The sequence below is a fragment of the Aquarana catesbeiana genome, linkage group LG08 (assembly GCF_042186555.1).
Source record: "Aquarana catesbeiana isolate 2022-GZ linkage group LG08, ASM4218655v1, whole genome shotgun sequence".
NCBI lineage: Eukaryota > Metazoa > Chordata > Amphibia > Anura > Ranidae > Aquarana > Aquarana catesbeiana.
Genome location: NC_133331.1, coordinates 285,621,417 through 285,647,605, shown reverse-complemented (window position 1 = coordinate 285,647,605; position 26,189 = coordinate 285,621,417). Strand labels below are relative to the sequence as shown.

General features: G+C 46.6%; 1 protein-coding gene across 2 annotated transcripts in view; it reads left to right on the top strand.

Moving 5' to 3' along the window:
• The window catches only part of LOC141106558 (NACHT, LRR and PYD domains-containing protein 12-like), a 283,337-nt gene that overhangs the window by 220,004 nt on the left and 37,144 nt on the right, over positions 1-26,189 (top strand). For both annotated transcript variants that reach the window (XM_073597415.1, XM_073597414.1), the window contains one exon: positions 22,697-22,867. In XM_073597415.1, coding sequence (XP_073453516.1) covers positions 22,697-22,867 — 171 coding nt within the window. The remainder of the gene's footprint in view (positions 1-22,696; positions 22,868-26,189) is intronic.

Below are 26,189 nucleotides of genomic sequence, written 5' to 3'. Positions count from 1 at the left end.
CCCCCAGCGGGATAAAAGTGTCATCCAGAGTGGAATATATAATGCCTGAGTGAAAAAATATATATAATACCTGAGTGAAAAAATTAGGATGGGCAGTGCAAAACAAAGGACAGTGTAAAAAAGGGAAACAAACTAAAAAAATTTTTAAACCCTGAAATTCAAAAGTATTGGGACAAGATGGCACCAAAGGAAAAATATTAGATATTGAAAGAATATGTGTGCTTGTTATTATCAGTGTAATGTCTGTGTTGCCCCTTCCATATTTATATGCAAAAAATATATAAAAATTGAGTAGGGTTGTGTTTAACCCCAATGTTCAAAAGTATTGGGACAATATGGTGCTTATGAAACGTAAGATGTGAGATGTCCTTCTGTGCGATTAGTGATAAACTAAATAATAATTGAATTATGCCACTCCCTATGTTTAAATTACAGTGAATAAAAGAATATATACAGTTAATTCAAATTTCTTTTGTTTGAAACAAAGTATAGTTAATTTCTAAAAAGTTTATATATATAATCCATGCAGAACAAAATGTTGTTAACCAGGTGGGGAGAACAGAGTTCAGCTGAGAATGCTGTTTATTTCACCCAAGAGGGTACACCGCAGTGACTTCTGTGCGATTTTTCATAAGGTGACTTGAAGTGCTCGCCCCCCAGTGCTACCCCACTCACCAGAGATAATCACCCCTGCAGGGGTACCAAGCGACAAAGTGGGTGCCTCAGGACGAATGATGTTCACTTCAAAAATGCTTCCATTCCTCTGCTCTGTGCGAACCTTACGGCTGTTCCAGATAAAATGTGTGCTCTGACATGACCATGCTACTCCAGCAGTGTACCACCTTAAGCTGTTAAACACTCCAGAAATCCAGAGAAAAGAGAAACACAAGGGGCTGCCTTCGTGAAGTATGTCAAAGTGTTTATTTCCATAAAAACAAAGCAAGTCCAAAAGATACAAGCCACAATGTAGGTAATAGACAGCGCTGTAAGCAAGGAAGGGACCAGCAGCGATCTGCGAGCGTGCGTCCCAGCTTGCGTTCCAGCGTCCACTTCCGGGTATGACGTGTGAGCGTGACTCTGCCTTACGCGTTTCGTCATAGGACGTTTTCAAAGACGGTGTCAACGCCTACGCTTCACACTATAATATAGTCCTGCGGCCCACAACACCACTCCCCTTATTATGGTAATGTCGCTCGGGGGGAGGAGGATATGTTGTTGCCACAGGACTGCAGAGATGTGTTACATCCATAAAGCAAAACTAAGCGCTTTCCAATCATTCTACAAGCTATTCACCGCTACTTATACTCCAACTGCTCACTGTGATGATAACCCCTAGAATAAATACATTGCATTTAGAATGGGTATATATAAGTTGGTCAGTTTGGGAGTAATGTCTCCTGGTATAATGTGTATCATTGGAGACAAATAGCAGTGATTGGGCATCAGTGCATCGTTAATCACAATTAAATATAATTACTAGCTGCTTTAGTTCAGCCAATAAAAACAGACATAAGTATAAAAATATATAAAAAAATATAAAAATATCCATGAAAATATATATAAAAAATACATATAGCATATGCATGTATAAAAAACCCCAACATTATTAGATTTAATATTCAAAAGAAAACACAAGTTATTCAAGATATAAAAAAAACGTTAAAAATAATTCGATTAAAAACATTATGTTAAAATGACCTGATATAAAGAGGCAAGTGTATATAATTGATAAATAAAAATGCATATAATTGTTAAATTAAATTTTAAGTCAATAAAATACATGTATTTTCAGGTGTATATGAAAAGGTGTTAAATTGTATTTTATAAAGTACATATATTTACAGGCATAGGGTAAAGGAGTGTTAAGTAATTATACAGAGACTAATCAGGGCACATGTGGTGTAAATAACCTACCCCACTACAAAAGATAAGAATAAATTGGCAACATAAGTGCCATATCCTCATGCCTAGTATATACACTTGCCTCTTTATATCAGGTCGTTTTAACATAATGTTTTTAATCGAATTATTTTTAACGGTTTTTTATATCTTGAATAACTTGTGTTTTCTTTTGAATATTAAATTGAATAATGTTGGGGTTTTTTTATACATGCATATGCTATATGTAATTTTTATATATATTTTCATGGATATTTTTATATTTTTTTATATATTTTTATACTTATGTCTGTTTTTATTGGCTGAACTAAAGCAGCTAGTAATTATATTTAATTGTGATTAACGATGCACTGATGATGCCCAATCACTGCTATTTGTCTCCAATGATACACATTATACCAGGAGACATTACTCCCAAACTGACCAACTTATATGTACCCGTTCTAAATGCAATGTATTTAGTCTAGGGGTTATCATCACAGTGAGCAGTTGGAGTATAAGTAGCGGTGGATAGCTTGTAGAATGATTGGAAAGCGCTTAGTTTTGCTTTATGGATGTAACACATCTCTGCAGTCCTGTGGCAACAACATATCCTCCCCCCCGAGCGACATTACCATAATAAGGCGAGTGGTGTTGTGGGCCGCAGGACTATATTATAGTGTGAAGCGTAGGCGTTGACACCGTCTTTGAAAACGTCCTATGACGAAACGCGTAAGGCGGAGTCACGCTCACACGTCATACCCGGAAGTGGACGCTGGAACGCAAGCTGGGACGCACGCTCGCAGATCGCTGCTGGTCCCTTCCTTGCTTACAGTGCTGTCTATTACCTACATTGTGGCTTGTATCTTTTGGACTTGCTTTGCTTTTATGGAAATAAACACTTTGACATACTTCACGAAGGCAGCCCCTTGTGTTTCTCTTTTCTCTGGATTTCTGGAGTGTTTAACAGCTTAAGGTGGTACACTGCTGGAGTAGCATGGTCATGTCAGAGCACACATTTTATCTGGAACAGCCGTAAGGATCGCACAGAGCAGAGGAATGGAAGCATTTTTGAAGTGAACATAATTCGTCCTGAGGCACCCACTTTGTCGCTTGGTACCCCTGCAGGGGTGATTATCTCTGGTGAGTGGGGTAGCACTGGGGGGCGAGCACTTCAAGTCACCTTATGAAAAATCGCACAGAAGTCACTGCGGTGTACCCTCTTGGGTGAAATAAACAGCATTCTCAGCTGAACTCTGTTCTCCCCACCTGGTTAACAACATTTTGTTCTGCATGGATTATATATATAAACTTTTTAGAAATTAACTATACTACTTGTTTCAAACAAAAGAAATTTGAATTAACTGTATATATTCTTTTATTCACTGTAATTTAAACATAGGGAGTGGCATAATTCAATTATTATTTAGTTTATCACCTAGAAGGACATTTCACGTTTCGCACAGAAGGACATCTCACATCTTACGTTTCATAAGCGCCATATTGTCCCAATACTTTTGAACATTGGGGTCAAACACAACCCTACTCAATTTTTATATATTTTTTTCATATAAATATGGAAGGGGCAACACAGACATTACACTGATAATAACAAGCACACATATTCTTTCAATTTCTAATATTTTTCCTTTGGCGCCATCTTGTCCCAATACTTTTGAATTTTAGGGTTTAAAAAATGTTTTCATTTGTTTCCCTTTTTTACACTGTCCTTTGTTTTGCACTGCCCATCCTATTTTTTTCACTCAGGTATTATATATATTTTTTCACTCAGGCATTATATATTCCACTCTGGATGACACTTTTATCCCGCTGGGGGAACACATTTTATTTAGCAGTTTTTAAAGTACTGGTGTCTTTGAAATTTTGGTTATCTCCAAATATATGGTCCATTTTGGTTTAAACCGTAGTATGTTTTGATATTGGTGGAGTTTTTATGCATCGGAGTCATCTGGATTCATTGTGGATTTTGTGACATTATTACCCGGTACTTAATAATAATATAGAGGGCAGCGCCGTTTTTGTTCTCATCTTACTTATCTACTATTCCAAGTAGCCATACTCACTGATTGTTTTATCCACTTTGCTGCAGTCCCAAAGCAATGTTCCACATCCACTCGGGACAGGCGACCCCCTGCTGTTCCGCTGCCGGTGCCAACTTCCGGAACTTGTCCCACTGAAAAGGAGACAAAGCGTCAGCCAAAGTGTTGTCAATCCCATGTAAATGCACAGCATATATGAATGCATTCACTTGTAGGCAGCATAGGACCAGATGTCGCAATAGCCTGACCACCGGCACTGATGCCGCCATCAGCCGATTAACCACCTGTACCACGCCCATATTATCGCAATGAAAACGCACCTTCAGGTTGCGAAAAGAATCCCCCCAAATCTCCATGGCCACCACAATTGGAAACAATTCCAATAGAACAAGATTCCCCAGAAACCCTGCCTCTTGCCAAGCTAAGGGCCATCTGTCAGCACACCATTGTCCCTTGCAGAACGCCCCAAAGCCCGTGGAACCTGCTGCGTCCATAAACAGCTCCAGGTCCCAATTACTGATGGGACCTAACATCCAAAGAGCCCGCCCGTTAAACGATTCTAGGAACTCCTGCCACTCTCTCAAATCCTCCCTGTGCTCCCTGCCGAGACTCACAAAATGTGTAGGTGCCTGGACCCCTATGGTGGCTGCCGCCAACCGACGGCAAAAGATCCTACTCATCGGAATTATGCGGCAAGCAAAATTCAGCTTTTCCAGCAAAGATTGCAGTTGGCGTAACTGCAATTTGCGTACTCCAATGGCCCCTCGCAAATCCTCCTTCAATTTTTCCAGCTTGTCCGTCGGCAGTCGACACTCCATCCTCGTCGAGTCAATTTCAATTCCCAAGAACGTAATCGTAGCAGTTGGGCCTTTCGTCTTTTCTGCAGCTAGGGGTACCCCAAAACGATCTGCCAGATGTTGTAGTGTCCCTAACAATACAACACATCTATTTGAACCCACCGGGCCGACACATAGAAAATCATCCAAATAATGAATGACTGAGTTAATCCCGAAACATCCCGAACTGCCCATTCCAAAAATGAGCTGAATGTTTCAAAGAGGGCACACGAGATGGAATAGCCCATAGGCAAGCAACGGTCCACATAGTAGGCCCCGTTCCACGTACAACCTAGCAGCCGAAAGCTTTCTGGGTGTACCGGCAATAGCCTGAAAGCTGACTCGATATCTGCCTTAGCCATCAAGGCCCCCTGCCCATACCTCCTAACCCAAGAAACTGCCGCATCAAAGGAGGTGTACGTCACCACGCACTCTTCAGGTGCAATGGAATCATTGACCGAACCACCCTTCGGAAATGAAAGGTGGTGGATAAGTCTAAACTTGTTGGGCTCTTTCTTGGGCACTACACCCAACGGATAGACCACCAAGTCTGCAAGAGGCGACTCTTTAAAAGGGCCTGCCATGCACCCCAGTGTAACCTCCTTATCCAACTTGTCGGAAACCACCGCTGGGTGCAGCAGTGCTGACCTTAAATTCTTCGCCTCAGGTGGGACCATAGCTAGAGAACAAGGTATTCTGAAGCCACTAGTAAAGCCATTTTCCAATATGGTCGCCGCTGCCCGATCGGGGTACCTACTGAGAAAAGGAAGTATCCTTTCCACCCGTACCGAGTCATCCCTCTTACTCGCAGAATCTCTGGCACGTCCCTTTCCTTTCTTGAAGCACTTTGACAGTGCATGAGATTCCCCGCAGCCCGAACACAAATGCTTGAATCGACAATTGGACCCAAACTTGCATGTGCCCTCGTTGAACTGCCAATAAAAACCCCATCTTTTGTTGGTCGATTGTCCTGGAGCTGACAAACCCCTGACCCCTGCCTGAAAAAACTGATTTGGGGCCCTCGCCGCAGTCATCAACTTCATCCACAAACTTATGTCCTTATGATCCCAGCGTAGAGTCGGGCATACGCCCATCCGTTGTCTAAACTGTTCATCATACCGCAGCCATCCGTGCCGCCATAAGTCCTGTGGGCCTCGCTAATGGCTTCCAGGTAGACGAACAATGATGAGCAGTGTTCGGGGGCCTTTTCCCCTACCACGCTCGCCAAAATGGCAAAGACCTGAAGCCAGTTGGAAAAGGTCTGCAGAATTAAACGGTACCTCCTTTTTTCCTCATCTTCCTTCTTGCCTTCCACTGGCTTCAACCTGTCCAGGTTGAATTTTTCCAAAGGCAATAGCGTGAAAATCTCCACGTATTCCCCTTTCCAAATTTTTTATCTGAATTCTGTCTTCAAATGGGCCCCCAAAGGGCCCTCAAAGCAGACATAGACTTCGCTTTTTGCAGAGTCCGCTAACCTAACAGACTCAGCTTTCTTATCTCCTATCTTCCCTTGGTCCGCAGGAGACGCAGAACCAACCGTGGCACTGGCAGACTCATTGCCGGCTGCCTCCGTTGCAGAAGTAGAAACCGGCACATCTTCCGCTGCTTGTGTATTGCCCACTTCCATAGGAGCGGGCTGCCCAGGTACCCAAGCCCTCTCTGGGCCTGCTGCTGTCCCTGACTCCACACGTTGTATCAGTTCCTTTAGCCCTGTCAATAATGCTGTGAAACCCTCATGCCCTGTCCCAAGGGGCGCTACCGGCAATGTCGCTGTATGCAACCCTGCCCCCACTACACCTGCTTTAACCCCCAAACCAGCCTGCCCAGGGTGTTTATTCTGACCTACACCACCGCAGCGCATGTGGTGTAGCCGCCCCCCCCGCTGGCCCCTGTACTGTTGTCCCCCGCTATGGCATCCAGCTGCTCCCGCAGCCAGTCTGCACCCTGAGTGGCAATCGCCGCTATCAGTAGTCCCATGAACCCCTTCAACGCCGCCATGTCACTAGGGAAGAGATGAAGAGCAGTGAGGGTAGCGTGTAATCTCTTCCTCCTCCACTCTGGACTGAACATCACTTCCTCCCTCCTTCCTCTCTAGACTATGGTCATCTGACCTGCCCAGATCCACCCCCTTTCTAAAAGGGGAAACAAGCCTTAAAGCGGCACTGTGCTGTCCAGCACTGTCATGCCGTCCCTATGCCCATTACCTTTGGTATTGTGGCTCCGGGACTTTCTTTCTTTAGACGTTCAGTCATTTTATACTTTTATCCCTCATAAAGTGGACCTTACTATTCTGCATTACTATTTCCTCACTAAGGAGTCCCAGTTGCATATTGCCCAGGCCCAGTTTATCACAGAGAGTACTTGCTTCTGTTTGAGGTCCTTTGCACCTTGCTATGCCAACCTCACCATAGGTTGGTGGGAGGAATCCCGTATCTGGAGGAATAACCCTTTGCTGCCCATATTACCTTTTATGGATGGTAAATTGACAATGTCATTGTTATGGCTCTCCCTCCATGATTGAACCTTTTGTGCAGCATTGCAATGACAACACCCTTGGTCTGTCTTTCACACATGTAAAGTCTCTGTATGTATGTAATCTCTGCGTAATAGGATGGACCAGGTTTCGGAGCTGGAAGAGGGGACCATTAAGCCATGGGAAAACCCTGCCCAGGGACAAACTATCTGGTATGCTTGGGTTAAATAGAACATTCACAAGAGGAGGGCAAGGTGAAGCAAGACCAAAGCCTTTAAGGCATTTTTGCCAGATGATCAAAGTGAAATTCATTGGAGCAGTACATTGTCGTTTAAATAAGGGATCTAGGGCCCCCCAGACTAAAGAACACAGGTGAACTGGATATAACACCCCCTTTTCAATGGCTGACCACTGATTACGTGCATGTAAGGAGGACCATGAAACAATAGCCCTTAAATGTGAGGCATAATAATATTTAATAATATACGGGGCGCCCAATCCCCCCTCTGGATCTTGGGGCGAATACCACCGAACTCGCTATGCGATGGGCCCTATCACCCCATATGAACTTTAGAAAACTCCTTTGGAATGTTTTTAATTGAGACAAAGGTATGGCTACTGGTAATGTTTCAAAGTGATACAATAACCTGGGTAAAATAGTCATTTTTAAGACATTATTCCTATCCAAAAGGGATATTTTGTCCAGGTCTACAGGGATTTGTTAATGTCCAAAACCAGAGGAGGGTAATTAACATGATAAAGAGAAGAGTAAGAGGGGGTAAGAAGGATACCTAAATATTTGAGGGAGGTGGTGCACCATTTGTAGGGGTATGAATCTTTAAGCTGAGACAACATGGAGGGTGGGATATGTATGGGAAGAGCTTCAGTTTTGGATTTGTTAATCTTATAACCAGAAATGGCACTAGAGGAGGACAGCAATTTGTGTAATGAAGGAAGGGATATTAATGGATTGGTAATAGTGAGCAGGATGTCATCTGCGAAAAGTGACAATTTATACTCCCCCTGTCGCATCACCACCCCACGAATATCCAGATGTGTGCGGATGGACTCGGCCAGAGGTTCCAAACATAAAATAAAAAGTAATGGTGGAAGGGGACACCCCTGCAGAGTACCGTTTGTCATGGGGAAGCCAGGCGACAAGAAGGAAGACATCTGAACTTGGGATGTGACTGTCAAATAAAGGGCCTCTAAAGCTTTTAAAAAAGGGACATTAAAACCATATGTCTTTAAGGTAGCGAACATATAAGGCCAACTCAGCTTATCAAAGGCCTTTTGTGCATCCAAACTTAGAACCAATGCCAAGCGGGAAGACCTGTCTAGGAGATCTATCAAATCTATTGTACGGCGGGTGTTATCCCCTGCATACCTGCCAGGGACAAAGCCCACCTGATCACTATGGATCAGGTTGGGAATAAGTCTAGATAGTCTGGATGCAAGGATTTTTGTAAATATTTTATAATCAGAATTTAAAAGGGCTATGGGTCTGTAATTATCTGGGATAGAAGGGTCCTTACCAGGCTTTGGGATGACAGAAATGTATGAGTGGGAGAATTGTGAGTGTGGTAATATTCTCTTGAGCAAGGAGTCATATAATGTCAGCATGTGAGGAGACAAAATATCAAAGAAGGTTTTGTAATAAAAATAGGGCAGGCCGTCAGGGCCAGGTGATTTGTGTAGTGGGAGGCCCTTAATTATAGTCAAAAGTTCTTCAGCTGTTATAGCTGCATTCAAGCTAGCCAAATCCGCTGAAGATAGTTCTGGGAGTTTTCTGTTAGAGAAAAACGTCTCAAATTTTCCTTGGGTAAAGTTGAAGTGATTCTCCAGAGTCAAACAATTATACAATTTATGGTAAAATTCACCAAAAAATGTTGACATCTCACAGGGGTAGTGTGTTCTAGATCCGTCAGCTTGGAAAAGGAAGTCAGGAAATGAATTGAATGGACTTGGGTGTAGTTTATTAACTAACATCCTATGGGGTTTATTTGAGTATTCGGAAAATTTTTGTTTCGTCCAGAGTAAGGATCTAGCTGCCTTGCCAAGCTGTATTAATTTGATTTGTTCTCTGAGGGAGGTGACCTTTTGCAGTTTCATCACCGTGGGACCACACAAAAGCCGCCAATCCTCGGTTACCAGAGCGGATGTCAGAGACTGTATAAGTCTATTTCTGTCTTTCTTCAACCGAGAGCCCTCAGCTATGCAGGCACCACGAAAGACCGCCTTGTGCGCCTCCCACAGCGTAGAAAATCTAGAAACCGACCCTATGTTGAGCTGAAAAAAATCCTCTAGACCTTTTGCTAAAATGGAACGTGATACTTCAGATTGTAAGAGGTGATCATTAAGACGCCAATGACAAGATCTGGTGAAGGCCTGAGAGAGTAAAAGGTCTAACATGATGGGAGCATGGTCTGACCATGTATTGGGTGATATGTCAGACTCGACTACGTAGGGGATAAGTGGGGCCGAAATAAGAAAGTGATCAAGACGTGAGTACATTTTATGAGCTGGAGAATAAAACGTAAACTTCCTAGCAGAGGGGTGCTTAATCCTTCATGAGTCAAAAAGCTGTCGAGATCTAATACATTTGCGGAAAGAATTGGCTTGGGATATAATCTTTTTAGAAGGTATAGTATTAAGGAGAGTTTGTCTGTCTCTAGTGGGTGACATAACCAGATTAAAGTCCCCACCAATGACCTAAAAAGGTTGTGACCAGTATTGAGGGGAATCAAAAAGTTTGTTAAGAAAGTCAATCTGACCTGTATTGGGGGCATAGAGGTTGACAAGGGTAAAGGAAGTGGTCATACATTCAACAAAAATGTAAATAACACTGCGCTAACCCAATGGAAGAAGCAGCTACATAAAATATGACCAATATTGTAAACAGAAATAGAAGTAAAATGCAGCGCTAAAGATAATGACAAATGGTGAAAAACACATCAGTAATGATATTCATTAAATATACACATGATATATATTGGGACATTACCACATCTTATTCAACACTGAACTTTTGGTTCATGTTTCATGTGTTTCAGTCATGTGTATATTTAATGAATATCATTACTGATGTGTTTTTCACCATTTGTCATTATCTTTAGCGCTGCATTTTACTTCTATTTCTGGTCATACATTCACAGTCTAGAATGAGGAATCTCCCATGAGGATCAGCATGGGAGTTTTTAACCCTAATAGGGCATGACTTTTTAATCAGAATTGCTACTCCCACCTTGCCCGTGGCATCAGAGGCAAGGAAGGAGGTGGGGTAAAATTTTGAGGCAAATTTGAATGAACCACCTGCCTGAAAGTGAGTCTCCTGGATCATTACCACGTCTGCGCCCAGGGCCCTAAAATCCTTCAGGGCCATCCAACGCTTACGAATGGAACCTAGACCCTTCACATTATAGGAGACAATCCTCAAAGCCATGGATGCAGATCAATAAGATAAGCTTGTGTAAACATAGTAAATATAGGAAAAAACAAACCATATAAAACAAAAATAAATGCAGAGCTGTTTATAAATACTGCTGGTAGTAACAACCCTTTGGTACCTAAGTATCAGCAGATACATCCTGTAAAGAAACTGTATTAGGTTAGAAAAACAAGGACATTGCAATTTAAACCTACAGAGCTGGCCCATGAACAGGGAAATGTGAATAAAAACGGACAAGAAAAAAAAGATAAAAAAAAGGAAAAATAGAACTTAAGTTTTTGTAGACCTAAGAGGCAATTGCATCTCAGGAGGTCCTAAATACAGCCCAGGACCAGGTAGGGACAAGTGTGGACTTCCATCAGGGGATTTTGAGTAGAGAGACGAAAAGGTCCGACTGCTCGCCTTATGAGCTCGGTAGCGTCTAATATCAGTAGGAGGCCTGTTACTAGTGTAGGTGTAAGATCAGCAATTAAACAGGAACAACTGTCAACTGAGGTACAATGACCAAATAAGACTACTGATTACAACAATACCCTATGAGTTAGTGAAAACTTCTACACCGAACAGGAAACAGGGTAGGCATAAAACTTTGTAAGACCAAAGCAGCTTCTTTCTTTTCTCTTGAACTATGGAGAAACGAAAAAGGTAAAGATCTATGAAATATGGATCCAAGGAGGGATGTAGAAAAAAGGATCAAGGAGGTTGCTTAGAGGTACGTGGACGCTGAGGTGTAGTAAGAGGTTTCCTGGATTTACCCCTCACAGGGGTCCAGATGCGGTTGGGAGTAGTAGGAGGTGGACGAGCCTGGGCGGCAGGAGGAATCAAATCTTCTTCTGGAAGAGGAGGTAGACCAAGATTTTTCAAGAATGCTTCACCCTCCTGCAGTTCCCGTAGGGTATACTGAACTCCTTCTTTGGATACAGTAAGGCGGAAAGGAAATCCCCAGTAGTATGGAGTTTTATGATGTTGTAAATGAGAGGTGATTGGGCGCAGATTTCTTCATTTAGCAAGGGTAATGGGAGAGAGATCACTAAAAATCTGCAGTTTTGCCCCTTTATATACAAGTTGGGATTTATTACGCGTAGCCAGGATTAGTGCCTCTTTGCTTTCAAAAAAGTGAAACCGCACTATAACATCTCTGGGTCTAGCTCCAGCCAGAGGTTTTGGGCCCAGGGAACGGTGGGCTCTATCTAAGCGCCAGTCTATATACACCACCGTTGGGGCCAGGGTGTTAAAAAGACCTAAGAGTTAGGTGTGTAGGTCAGGGTCCCCCACTGTTTCAGGGATACCTCTGAAGCGCAAGTTCTGCCTTCTTTCACAGTTTTCCAAGTCTTCCTGCTGTAGTTGAAGTTGGGAGACTGAAAAACGTAAATTGTGATTTTCCTCCTCAATAGCTTGCACATAGTTTATCATCCCATCCAATTTATATTCAAGCGTATCTGTACGCTCCCCAATTTGATTTATTTCCCCTCTCAGTTCTGTGGCTAGCTTATTTACCTCTGCTGAAATGTTGCACGTGATTTGTTGAAGCAAGAGTTGCAGTTTAGCGTCCAGCTTGGCATCTAAGATGTCTGGGGTGAGGATCATATGTAGAGAGGAAGTAACAGGGTCTGAATTCTGGGTGTCAGCCAGTGGAGGGTTTACAGCATTCTCCATACCTAGGAATGGATCCATAGTGGCAAAAGGATCTGTGGAGTTATTCAAAACCACAGTTAGCGGCCTGGTAACGAAACGTTCCATGTTCGATCCCACATGCGATCCAAACAGCGGCTTGTAGTTTCGCTGCTGCTGGCCAACTTTGCCATGGGGTGTCTAAGAAGTAAAGAAGTTGGTCAGGCTTACCCCCGGGGCTATAAGTGGCTAAGGTAGTAATTTGGGGGTCTCGGTGAGCAGACGGGCCCAGAGCTCATTTAAATGGCATCCTTCATATGTAGCAGAGATGGGCACTGATCATTTGCTGGGTGTAGTAGCGGCTGCTGGGCTGAGATAAAGTGTCTGTTGCCCAGTGGGTCGCAGTAATCAGGCACGGAGGTGACAGGAGGATCGTCAGGCCGCAAATCAGTGTTGTTACTGTTTTGAGTGGAGCAAGATGGCCACCATATACTGGGCCTGAGCTTGTTCTCTACCTGCAGGCCACTGGGGAGAAGGATCCGTGAATGATGCGGGTGGTGAGTGGCAAGGGGATAAACTCCTGAGGTTGTGGGATGTCCAGGCTGGCCTGGGGGATCAGGATTGAGTGTATCCTCTGCAGCCGGGTGTAGCAAGATGGCCGCCGCCTCCGATGCTAGGCCGGAGCCGCGGCCTGTCCCCCGGGTGACCTCGGATGTTGGGAAAGCGCCACGATCACAGCCTCCAACGGCGCGCTGGTTGTTTGCTGATATCTGGGGCACCGTGGCAGGCAGGCGGGGATGGAGCGACCGCTCACCCCACGGATCACAGCAGCCAGGAGTGGAGGATGCAGGGGGCCTCGCAGGCTTCAAGATGGCGGAGAGTCTTGATAGTGCGGAGCCGATTGTAGGCCCGGCAACACCGATGGCGGCCAAACTCTGCAATAAGCCCTGGGGCTGTGGTGCAAGGTGCCCAGGGATGGACAGAAGGGCTCCGGAGGTTCACCTGGGCAAAACAAGTGGAGGATGGCAATAGATTGTGGCTGGATATGTGGAGCTGTGCAGAAACACATCCTCCCTGTTTCACGTCCGGACACGCCCCCCTCCTGCCACACTTTTGAATACGCCTTCCAAGATCCAGCGCTGAGAGACTGCCTGATCAATCCAGCGGCGACTCCAGTGCAATGTTCCATAAACGTGGTGGACAAGGCTCCCCTGCGAGATACGCCACCGGTGCCAGCGTACGAAATTCCTCCCACTGGAAACTAGATAACTTGTTATCCACCCCAGGAATGTGAACTGCGTATATAAAAGCATTAAGCCTTAAACAATTAAGCACCAAGTGACGCAACAGTCTTATCACGGGGGGAGGAAGCTGTGATATTATTAATAACAGACACCAACCCCATGTTATCACAATTAAAACGCACTTTTTTGTTCCTCAATACCTCTCCCCAAATTTAAACTGACAAAACAATAGGGAATAGTTCCAACAATACTAAATTCTTCAGGAACCCAGCCTCCCGCCAAGTTGCAGGCCATGGCTCCACACTCCATCGCCCTTGACAGTAAGCACTATATCCCACGGACCCAGCCGCGTCTGTGAACAAGACCAAATCAGCATTGCTGACCGGCCCCGCCTGCCACAATGAATGGCCATTAAAAGATTCTAGAAATGCATCCCAAATCTTCAAATCATCCTGCAATTCCTTGTTCAGGTGTACAAAGTGATTGGGTACCTTTACCCCAGATGTTACTGATGACAGCCATCGGCAAAAAATGCGACCCATGGGAATAATCCTACAGGCAAAATTTAATTTGCCTAATAACGATTGCAGCTCCTTCAATCGTATCTCATTTCTGCCACTCGCCATACTCACCTCCCTCTGCAGTGCCACCAATTTGTCCTCCGGTAACCTACATTCCATGGCTACAGAATCAATAGTGATTCCCAGAAAAAACAACTCCGAGGTCAGCCCTTCTGTTTTGTCGGCCACCAATGGAATACCGAACCTCTCAGCCAGGTGTTGAACCATCCCCAGCAAAACCCCACAACAGCCGGACTCCGGAGGGCCGATGCATAGGAAGTCGTCCAAGTAATAGATCACTGAGTTAAAGTGGGGTTCCACCCAAAAAAAAAAAATACCTGAAAAATTCTAAAAAAACATTTGGATATATATTTTTTTTTACTTACCTCTAAATGCCTGTTGCTAGGTGGTCCCTCGTAGTCTGCCTCTTCCTTTGCCTGGGCTGGTGACATCACTTCCCCCTCACCACAGGAAGGGCTCGGCTCTGCTCCCTCCCTCCTGTCAATCATCTGGGACCCATTGCAGGTCCCAGGTGATTGAGCGGCCAATCACGGCACGCGGCGCCGCTCGCGCATGCGCAGTGGGTGCCAGGCTGTGAAGCCACAGCCCGGCGCCCAGTTGAAATGCCGGCGCCGATGAGCAAAGGGGGGGGACGAGCGGGGCTTCGATCCCCCGCATCGTTGGACCCAGGGACAGGTAAGTGTCCAATTAAAAGTCAGCAGCTGCAGTATTTGTAGCTGCTGACTTTTAATTTTTTTTTTTTTTTAATGAACCCCCTGGGTGGAACTCCTCTTTAACCCCAGCCACTTCCCTAACTGCGCACTCGAAAAACGAACTAAAGGCCTCAAACAGGGCACAGGATATTGAACAACCCATCGGAAAGCAGCGATCTATAAAATAAGACCCCTGCCAACAACACCCTAACAATCGGGGGATGCACCGGTAGTAGCCAAAATGCCAATTCCACATCGGTTTTAGCCATTAGGGCCCCTTTTCCATATTTCCTAACCCATGAGATGGCCGCATCGAATGATGTATAGGTAACCGCACAAATCTGCGGGTCAATATCATCATTCACCGAACCTCCCTTGGGGTAAGACAGATGATGAATCATCCGAAACTACCCTGTCTTCTTCTTCGGAACCACTCCCAATGGGGAAACTATGAGACCTGGCAATGGTGGGGCAGGAAATGGGCCAGCCATCCGGCCTAATGCCACTTCCTTAAACAATTTGGCTGACACTACCTCGTGATGAAGGAGTGCTGACCGCACATTTTCCAATACAGGAGGAATTTCCCGCATAGTGCTCAGAATTCTAAAACCCTCCCTAAAACCCGCTTCTAACAAACCAGCGGCTGCTCTATCAGGATACCTACTTAGAAAAGGCAACATCCTTTCCAATATCACCGGCGTCATCCCTTTTTCCAGTGACGTCCCCTGACTTGCCTTTTCCATGTTTGAAACAGCGCAGGAGGGAACCACTGCACCCGGAGCATTCGTGTTTGTAATGACATGAGCTGCCAAACCGGCATGTCCCCTCGTTAAACTGCCAACACACCCCTTTCTTTCTAGGGGCCGGCGATCCTGCGGAGGAAGCGCCGCCGCCGCCCCCTGGAAAGAACTGACTCGTGGCCCTGGAAGAAGTCATTAACTTCATCCAGAGACCTTGTGGTCCCACCTAATAGAGGGACGAATGGTCTTCCGCTGACGAAATTGTTCATCATACCGAAGCCATGCTAAACCTCCGTACACCCTATGTGCCTTACTAATGGCCTCTAGGTAACAGAACAAAGCCAAGCAATTCTCGGGGGCTTTTTCCCCAATCACACTCGCAAATACCGCAAACGCCTGCAACCAGTTTGCAAACGTCCGCGGAATAAGCCTGTACCTCCTCTTTTCTTCCTCTTCCTTCTTGCTCTCGTCCGGCTTTACCCGATCTAGATTTAATTTCTCCAACAGGAGCAGAGAAAATATCTCCACAAACTCATCTTTCCATATTTTTTCACGCACGTCTTGCTTCAAACGAGCCCCTAGGGGTCCCAGGGCCTAACTGGTGCCGACTCCTGCGATTCACTGTTCTCCAAACGGCGAAGCAGCTCCCGCAAGGATTCTCAAATACCTTCCTCCCTGCTTCCCCCTGAATGGCCTTGGACATTACTAACCCCCCACACTATGCACAGCAGACATGACAGAAGAAGACACAGGTACATGAACCTTACCAGGCTGCGTTGGGTGAGAAGACCTTCCAGTCATCGGTCCAGACACCACCGCCGCCTCCTGGGGATCCTCCATCAGCTCACCGTCCTCACTGCTGCTGTAGGAGGCTTCTGCTGGTTCTGGTGACCGTTGTCGCTCTGCCTATGTTCTTTCCCTCCTTTCTGGTGTGGCATGAATGACTGGCGGTGTACGGCTGACTGCTCCCTGAGGGCTCCGTCCATCCCTGCTGCGTCCCTCCTCGATGACATCATCAAGCTGCGCCGCCGACGCGGCCAGCGCTCAGGCATCTCTCTGGCCGACCCTCCCAGGCCCTGACTGTGACCTGGTGGCGGGGCCTCCCCACTGATGTGCACTGTAGGCCGTAGAGCCTCTACCACGAGGCAAGATGGCGCCCCCCATGGGCGAGCCGCCGGCCGCGACCGTGGTTTGGCCCGCGCCCGAGGATGCAGTTCTCCGGAACATCGCCAGAGGCGGCGGCTGTATGAACTTTTGCCTGAATCACGATGGAGGGGGCAGGACCAGGAACCAGGTGAGAGCCCCCCCTCCTAGGACTTTGCCGTGGACGGGGATTCCTCCCAGGCCCCCTGCCAACCGATGAGGGGGTCTGCTTAGCAGGGGGGCCTGAAGGGGCCCAATTGGGACTCCCAAGCCGGCGTTGAGTCCTGGGGGGAGTCCTGTGGAAGCAGGCCCCGGTATAGGGGCAGAACCAGGAACCAGGTGAGAGCCCCCCCTCCTAGGACTTTGCCGTGGACGGGGATTCCTCCCAGGCCCCCTGCCAACCGACGAGGGGGTCTGCTTAGCAGGGGGGCCTGAAGGGGCCCAATTGGGACTCCCAAGCCGGCGTTGAGTCCTGGGGGGAGTCCTGTGGAAGCAGGCCCCGGTATAGGGGGGCCCTGCGTCACCCCCTGCAGAGATGCCACAATCTGACTCTGTAGCCATTCAGTGCCATGGATCTCTGCTGCAGCCCTAAGCTGCCCTAAAAGCTGTTCTAACTCACTCATTTCTCATTGTCTCTCGCAGCCCTGAACTTTCCAACCTGCTTCTTCCTTCACTGCTGACCTCTAATCTCACCTCCTGGACTTTTGCTACCACTCCTCCCCCACTCTTCTCATCCTACAATCCGGTAAGACTAATACTTTCTCAAACACCCCTCCTTTATTTAACCCTTTTCTCTCCTTAACCACTTTAAGACCAGCCTCGTTTTGGATTTTAGGTGTTTACATGTTTAAAACAGGTTTTTCTGCTAGAAAATTACTTAGAACCCCCAAACATTATATATGGTTTTTCTTCTAACACCCTAGAGAATACAATGGCGGTCATTGCAATACTTTTTTTTGCACCGTATTTGCGCAGCGGTCTTATAAGCGCACTTTTTTTGGAAAAAATTCACTTTTTTGAAAATAAAAAATAAAACAACAAAGTAAAGTTATCCCAATTTTTTTTATATTGTGAAATATAATGTTACGCTGAGTAAATTGATACCCAACATGTCATGCTTGAAAATTGCGCCCGCTCGTGGAATGGCGTCAAACTTTTACCCTCAAAAATCTCCATAGGCGACGTTTAAAAAATTGTACAGGTTGCATATTTTGCGCTACAGGGGAGGTCTAGGGCTAGAATTATTGCTCTCGCTCTACCAGTCGCGGCGATACCTCACATGTGTGGTTTGACCACCGTTTTCATATGCGGGAGCTACTCGCGTATGCGTTCGCTTCTGCGCGCGAGCACGTCGGGACAGGGGGGTTTTAAAAATGTTTTTTTCTATTTTTATTATTTATTTTACAATATTTTATTTATTTTTACACTGTTTAAAAAAAAAAATGTGTCACTTTTATTTCTATTACAAGGAATGTAAACATCCCTTGTAATAGAAAAAAGCATGGCAGGACCTCTTAAATATGAGATCTGGGGTCAAAAAGACCTCAGATCTCATATTTACACTAAAATGCAATAAAAATAAAAAAGTCATTTAGAAAAATGACATTTGAAAAAATATGCCTTTAAGAGGCGTGGACGGAAGTGACGTTTTGACGTCGCTTCCGCCCAGCAGTGTCATGGAGACGAGTGAGCGCCATCTTGGCCTCACTCGTCTCTATATACACCACGGAACAGGACGCGATCGCCTCCGCCACTACCGACGGCTCCGGTAAGCGGCGGAGGGCACCGGATCGCGGCGGGAGGGGGGGCCCCTCTCCCGCCACCGATAAAAGTGATCTCACGGCGAATCCGCCGCAGGGACCACTTTTATCTGAAAGCCGGCCGCCGCATGAAAACGGGGATACCGGGGTTATGGCAGCTAGCTGCTGCCATAACAACGATATACCCCTTCAAACTTAGGACGTACATCGTCGTGCGGCGGTCGGGAAGTGGTTAAAGTGGTGTTCCGGCCAAAATTATACTTTTTAAATAAAAATACCCCTATAATACACAAGCTTGATGCATTCTAGTAAAGTTAGTCTGTAAACTAAGGTCTGTTTTGTTAGTTTAAACCAGTAGTTTTTTATTTTATAAACTTACAGCAGACCGTGGCCATCTTAAAGCGGAGTTTCACTAAAAAAAAAAATTTTAGATGTCAGCAGCTGCAACTACTGCAGCTGCTGACTTTTAAAATAAGGACACTTACCTGTCCCGGGGTCCAGCGATGTCGGCACCCGAGACCGAGCCGTCCCTCGATCCTCGGGTGCTGCCGCCGCCATTCTCACTGAGGGAATCAGGAAGTGAAGCGTTGCGGCTTCACTGCCCGGTTCCCTACTGCGCATGCGCGAGTCGCGCTGCGCGTCTACACTGGTCCCCGTTGTGTTGTGGGAACTGTGTATTTCCCACAACACAACGGGGGTGGGCGGGGAGTCTGCGGCTAGCTGCGGCTAGCTATACCCGGAAGTGGGTGCAGATACCTGTATTATACAGGTATCTGCACTCCCCTCCCCCCTGAAAGGTGCCAATTGTGACACCGGAAGGGGGGAGGAATCCGATGAGCGGAAGTTCCACTTTAGGGTGGAACTCCGCTTTAAGTGTGGGCATCTGAAGCCAGACTGTATTTCTTCCTGGATCTCATCCTTGCAGATCTCGCACATGCTCAGTGCAGCACAAGCAGTGTAATAGTTTTCAGGTCAGGTGTCAGAGGAAGTTGCCGCCCCTTCCCAGAAGGCATTGCAAACAGGAAATGATGCGATGGGCCACAGCCAGGGAGGAGGAAATAAAAAATGAATACAGCAGATATACAGTAGGTGCTGAGAAAAAAAATGTAAAAATATCCAATTCGTTTACAGTGCACAGTTTAGTGAGGGATGCTGAAGAGTTGTAAAAGTGGGTGCAACTCCACTTTAAGTTGCTTACACCCTGTCATGTATGTCCTGCGCCTACATTTGCAATTTTGGCTACGTACATGTCTGGACTAGGCGCAACACTCTGCAGAAAAGCTGCTGCATCGTCCTGCCGTCCCCAGCCTGCCACCGCTTGTACAGACGGGGCCGCTCTTGGTGATGATCCTGCATATTCAGGCTGCCTAGCAACCGCTGTAGTAGTGCTGAGTCCCTCCATGCGCCTCTCTCCCTCTGCTCAGTCCACGCTGAAGGAGGAGCTGGGACCCGCCTCTTCTGCCCTGCCTGTCTGTGCGCTCTGCCCTCCAAGCTGGGCACACTCACGCTGCCTCCCGACTCTCGCGGCTTCGCCTCCTCTTCCTGGCTTCTTCCCGACAGCTTGCTCCTCTTCACACGCCGGTGCTGGCTCCTCCGTGCACCCGCAGCTGGAACCCCCACCGTCTCCTGTGCTGGTAAGACCGCATCAGGTGCGCCGCTGGCTGCAAAGCTCCCAGCCTCCTCCGCTGTTCCTAGGCCAGGCACCCAGCTCCAAGCAGCTCCTCAGCCAAGCCTCTCCACCACTGCTCTCTGCTTTCTGAATAAACTGTCTCAGCAGCGACTCCATCTTGCGGCCCACTGCTCAGTGCTGCTCTGCTACTTGCTAGAAGGTCAAAAGAGGACCATTTCCTGTTCTGGCCCCCTTTTAACAGCTCCCTACCTGTTTCAGCAACTTCCAGGTGTTCCCATTGGCCATACCTGACTCACCTGTGAAACCTGCAATCTTCTTAAAGGGGCAGCATACCCACCAACCCCTTACCCTATACCTGTAAATGAAATGAGGGGAAAAGGGGGGGCAGCCTCAGACCCATGAAGGAGGGTCCAAAAGGTTGTGCCCTCCTTTTACATACCTCCTTCACAGCGGGACAAAGGAGCACATGCGGGAATGTCCTTCCCAATCCGGGACTGTTGGGAGGGATGTCTACAGGATTTTGGAACAAACATTGTTTGTGAGGGCCCCAAACATTCAGAGTACACCCTGCCACAGGTGAGGTCAGGATTATAGAATAATGTGTATAATAAACTACAGGACTCTGAATAAAACTCATTTCTGAAGGTCTCAGACATTGACTGTACCCAGGCAGTCAGTCATCAAAACTCCTTTTTGACCGCTGTTAGAAATCACGGGGCCCCGTACAGCCTACCTGATGGGGTCCCCCTAGACCCCACCCCTGACTCAGTCCTGCCAGTTACCAATGTTTTCTTGGGACTAAGAGCTGTTTTCGGCAGCTTAGTCTTTGTGCACAGGGGGCGCTCTCTTACATAAACATGACCTGCCAAGCGAGGCACATGTGCGGCGTGTGAGCGTTAAAGCCCAGCTTTTTGCCCCTGCACATATGGGTTATTGGGGTATAAAGGAGTTAAACGACAGTGGTTACCCCCCCAATGCAAGTGTACAGTAGTGTCTCCCTATACTTGTCATCAGCATTATGGTAATCACTCAGCACAGCAGGTGCTGTATGGCTCTGTCAGTGTCCATGGCTGTTGTGTGCTGACTCTCTTACGGCTAGGGTTGCCACCTTTTCTTCAAGACAAACCCCAACACTTGAGCAGCACACAGCAATTTTTGTTATACATATATTTTGCTAATAAATAAAATTTCTAATCATATGAAGTTAATAACAAGAGTCCCTCTTTACAGCAGAGTCCACAGAGTTCACCTTTTACATCTGAACTCACAGAGTTCCCTTTCACTGTAAGGGAGGACTCTGCAGACTCTGATGTAAGGGAGAACTCTGGGGACTCTAACATAAGGGATGCTCTGGGAACCCTGATTTAATGGGGAACACTGAGAACTCTGATGTACGGAGAGGACTGTGATGTAAGGGGGAACACTGTGGCCTCTGGTGTAAAGGGGAACTCTGATGTAAGGGGTGCTCTGAGAACCCTGATTTACCTTAGTGTACTCACTCAGAGGCAGGAGAGAGAAGAGGGGAGACTTCAGTCACAGCAGGGATGGATGGTGAGCTCACTCACCCCTTGGCATTCAGCACCTCTCATCCAGATGTATCTGAGGCTGCTGGACTTCAAATTTCCAGCCCCCACTTTCCTTTTCTTAGGCACAGCCCTGGGGATTATAGTGTGGGCAGACACAGAGGGGTAGGGGCGGGAGGAAGAGGTGCAGATCGAGCCCTCTCTCTTCTCCAGTCTGTGTGTGTTTAGGGGGGACTGTTAGTGTTGGCTTTGGGCAGCATATAACAGACACTCTCAGCTTAGACAACTGCAGCCAGCAACCCTGTTGGGAAGTCATAGTCCAGTCTGAATAAGGTGTCCGGGTTTCAGGCAGTCCGAACCCGAACTGTCTGGGTAAATCCCGGACAGGTGGCAACCCTAGTTACGGCTGTACTGTAACAGTCTGAAACACACAGTACAGCCATAAGTTATCAAAGCCAGCACCCAACAGCCATGGACACTGTGACAGAGCCATACAGCGCCTGCTGTGCTGTGTGATTACCATAATACTGATGATCATAAAATAAGCACAGTGAGACATCTGGGGACTCAGAAGCAGATATTAGTGTAACTCACAGTGTAGCCACAACATGCGCCGCTGACGACATTAGACTTGCTGGTCCCTGCTGTCAGGCACTTCACATCAGGGAGGGAGTGGAGCACTTACATGCAATCACTCCACCAGGGAGGACAGTGGGCAGCTGGTCAGAACTACAACATGCGGTGCAGAATTATGTACCTGCACCCCGCAATAGAAAAAAAGTCCCTCTTCTGCACTCACCTACTGGGCCCCACTGTTGGCCTGTTAGGACCCATAAAAATGTAATTATACACCCCCCTAAGCAAGTAGGAAGGGGGGTATATTTTAGGAAGCCCTTTTTCTTATTTGGGAGAAATGAACTGCCCGAGCCCCCCTGTTTAGCTGATGGGGCCTGGGCCCACTACAACAGGACCAGTTGTACTGCCTTATCAGCGGCCCTGTTTGTGAGGGTCTCTGACATTGACTGTACCCAGATGGAACTGAGCTGAGATTACACTTTAAATGTTTTTCCTCTACAGATTAGGAGCCTGTTGGTTGACTCCTTCATGCTGTGATGTCCTCCGCTCTCTTCTAGTCACAAACCGATCTCTCATCAGTCTGGATTTATCTCAGAATGAATTGAAGGACTCTGGAATTAAACTTCTGTGTGAGGGACTCAGAGATCCAGGCTGTACCCTACAGGAACTTACGTAAGAATTACATTATAAACTAAGCTTTTTAACAATTTGCAGGACTGTGAATTAAAATTCCACTGTGAACATTTCAGACAACTGAGTGGTACCATATAGGAATGTTTGTGTGTTTTTATTTTTCTCTGCAGCATCGACTTTTGTAGTTTGACTTCCTTGAGCTGTATTGACCTCCGATCTGCCCTTATTGCCAATTGATCTTTCACCATACTGGATTTATCACTGAATCCTCTAGAGCAGGGGAGTCAAACTCAATTTCATTGCAGACCGGATCAGCATTATGGTTGCCCTCAAAGAGCCTGTTGTATCTGTAAGACTACATGTCCACAGCACCCCACCCCCCTTACATCAGATATCAAGAGCCCCCCACCACCAGAAGAAAAGGACCAGAGAAGGGTGGGAGTCAGCTGCTGGAGTCTGCTGAATGCTGAGACCTAGGAAAGGCAGAGGTGAGGGGATGCTGCTGCTGCACAGAGAGGCACAGGATCTGTAGGACAAGTTCTGTCCTCCTTTCTGCTGCTGACTGCTGAGATATGGGGATTAGGGAAGAGCCTCTCTGCAGCTGCATGGAGAAGCACAGAATCTGGCAGAGGAATTCTGTCCTCCTGTTTGCTGCCAACTACTGAAGCAGAGGTGGATATAAGGGGGGTGCTACAGCTGCAGGAGAGGTGCAAGAACCACATGAAATGTCCTGATGGCTGGGATGCAGCCCAAAGGCCTTGTGTTTGACACATGTGGACACTGGAATAAACCTTCTTTGTGAGGGTCTCAGACATCCAGGCTGTACCCTGCAGTTGCTGAGGGGAGAATTATACTATAAATGAAATATTGACATGCCGGACTATGGAATAAACTTTTTTAGGGTTGCACACATCTGGGCTGTACCCTACAATATGATCAGTGTGTAGTGGTTACTCCCGCACTATCACTGTGTGTAGACTGGGTGGTCGGAGGTCCAGCTGCTGCGAGGACTCAGTAGCCTATCGGTAGCTATATGAATGAGTAAATTGTATTATGTGAGCACTACTGGGGACTTACAAGGGGGGGAGACTCCCACATGTAGCCAGTTCTCCCTGAAGACAGTGGTGTGCTTAAGTCTTCAACCCTTCCCTGGGACATCTTCTGAGAGTCAGCTGGGTGGGCTGGTGAGGGCTAGTCTGGAGGACTGGAGAGGAGGAGTTAGCCTGGAGGGCTAGTGAAAGGGGCAGCTGCAGCCAGGTGGGTTGGCAGTGCCTGAAGAGGTGGTGCTGGGATCAGCAGCCACAGGAAGAAGAGTACAAGCTGGTCACTATTTTTTTTTGACAGAAATAAAAAAGATATATCTCTGCGCTGTGGTGGGGTGGCAGCTGACACAGATAAGTAATATGCCAAACTTATAAATAATCTTAAGAAAAATTGTGTAGCGCCAAAAATAAATGAACAGCTATAAGAAGTGAATACTGTGCTATAAATGGACAGCACAAATTCCAAAAAAGACATCTGGATGGTGCGAGTTGCTGAACAGCCTTCCCCATAACAGATGGCGGATCTACACTGAGTGCGTGTTTTGCAGCTGTAATGGCAGCCAGCATTTCCGGTGAGTGTCCATTTCACAGGGGTGCGGTGGATGAATCTGGAGCACTGTACTGGATTACCTCTTCACTTTTCAAGTCATCACCAATTATTTGTGCACATCTTTGCACTGAACTATTGTGTTTTCATCAATAAGTTTATATTGCTGATCCTATCAGGGGACTGTGCATTTATACCTATATTTTACACTATATTGTTTTTTTATTGTTGATTTCCATCCACAAGATTGGACTTTTATATATATTGTATATTTTTTTTCACTTTAGCATTTTTCACTTTAACACTTTTTTGGACTTTATTTCAATGTGCTGTCCATTTATAACATAATATTCACATCTCATTGCTGTTCATTTGTTTTTGGGCTACATACTTTTTCTTAAAGTGGTTGTAAACCCCTCCTCTCTTCTCGTCTATCCCAGATGATGTCACAAGCCAATGGGGATAGACGAGAAGAGAGAGGGGCCGTCAGGGACCGAGCAGCGCTTCCTGTGCTACTCTGCATACTGGCTAAATCTCGATCTACCGGTCAGGCGCCAGCTGACGGCGGTTGATGGGTAGATCGCCGAGCACCGCAGATGTGGCTGAAACTGGCCCACTCTGAGCCATCGGCCCACCGGGAATCTTCCGGTAGTCCCGATGGCCAGTACATCCCTGCCCCCCACCCACAAACTAGGGGCACCCCTAAGGGCCACTGACAGCCTCCTCAGCACTATATCTCCATCTTCCACCTGACTGCCCGTGCTGGTATGGCCCATGTCTATTTATGAGGTAAATTCTGCCCCCTGCCAGCCCACTACTGGGGATTGGCCAAGGCCTCATAAATATTCCAGGCAGCTCCTCCTAACCTCCACCCACCAGCTTTAGATGATTCTACAACCTTCTAGACCAGGGGGAAGCACCAAAGGAGCTGTCAGGATGAGTCCTCCAGCCCTGAGTCACTGAACCCTGACCTATATTCACAGCTCAGGCTTAGCCCTGAGCTAACTAAATTTTGTCTACACTAACAAAACCTATACTACATCTAGCACACACTAGAGGGTGCTACACAGAGAAGAGAGAGAAGAGGTGGAAAGCGCATGACCAGTGTAGTCTAAATGACCCCCATCTACCTGACTGTTATGCACCTATCTACTTAAATACCCACCCAAAGTAACCAATTTTCAGCTTTTAGTGCTATCGCACTTTGAATGACACTTAGCGCTGTCGCACTTTGATTGCGCGGTCATACAACACTGTACTCAAATGAAATTTTTATCATTTTTTTCTCACAAATAGAGCTTTCTTTTGGTGGTATTTGATCACTTCTGCGGTTATTATTTTTGTTTAAAAAATTGAAAAATACCAAATTTAAAAAAAATGTTTATTTTTTTTATATTTTGTTATAAAATTTTGCAAACAGGTAATTTTTCCCCTTCGTTGATGTACGCTGATGAGGCGGCACTGATGGGCAACGATAGGTGGCAGTGATGGTCACAGATGGGTGGCAGTGATGGGCACTGATGGGTGGCAATAATGGGCACTGATTCCTTACACTGATGGCAGCAAAGCTAGGTGGCACTGATTGGCACCACTGTTGGGCATTGATAGATGGCACTTGTGGGCATTGATAGGTGGCACTCATGGGCAATGGCAGGTGGCACTGGCAGGCACAGATGAGGCAGATTTGCCTCCTTCCTCTTCGGGACCGGTATCCCTTTAACATAAGCCAGTGATCAGCTTTTTTTCTCCTCACGGTGAAAAAAAAAACAAT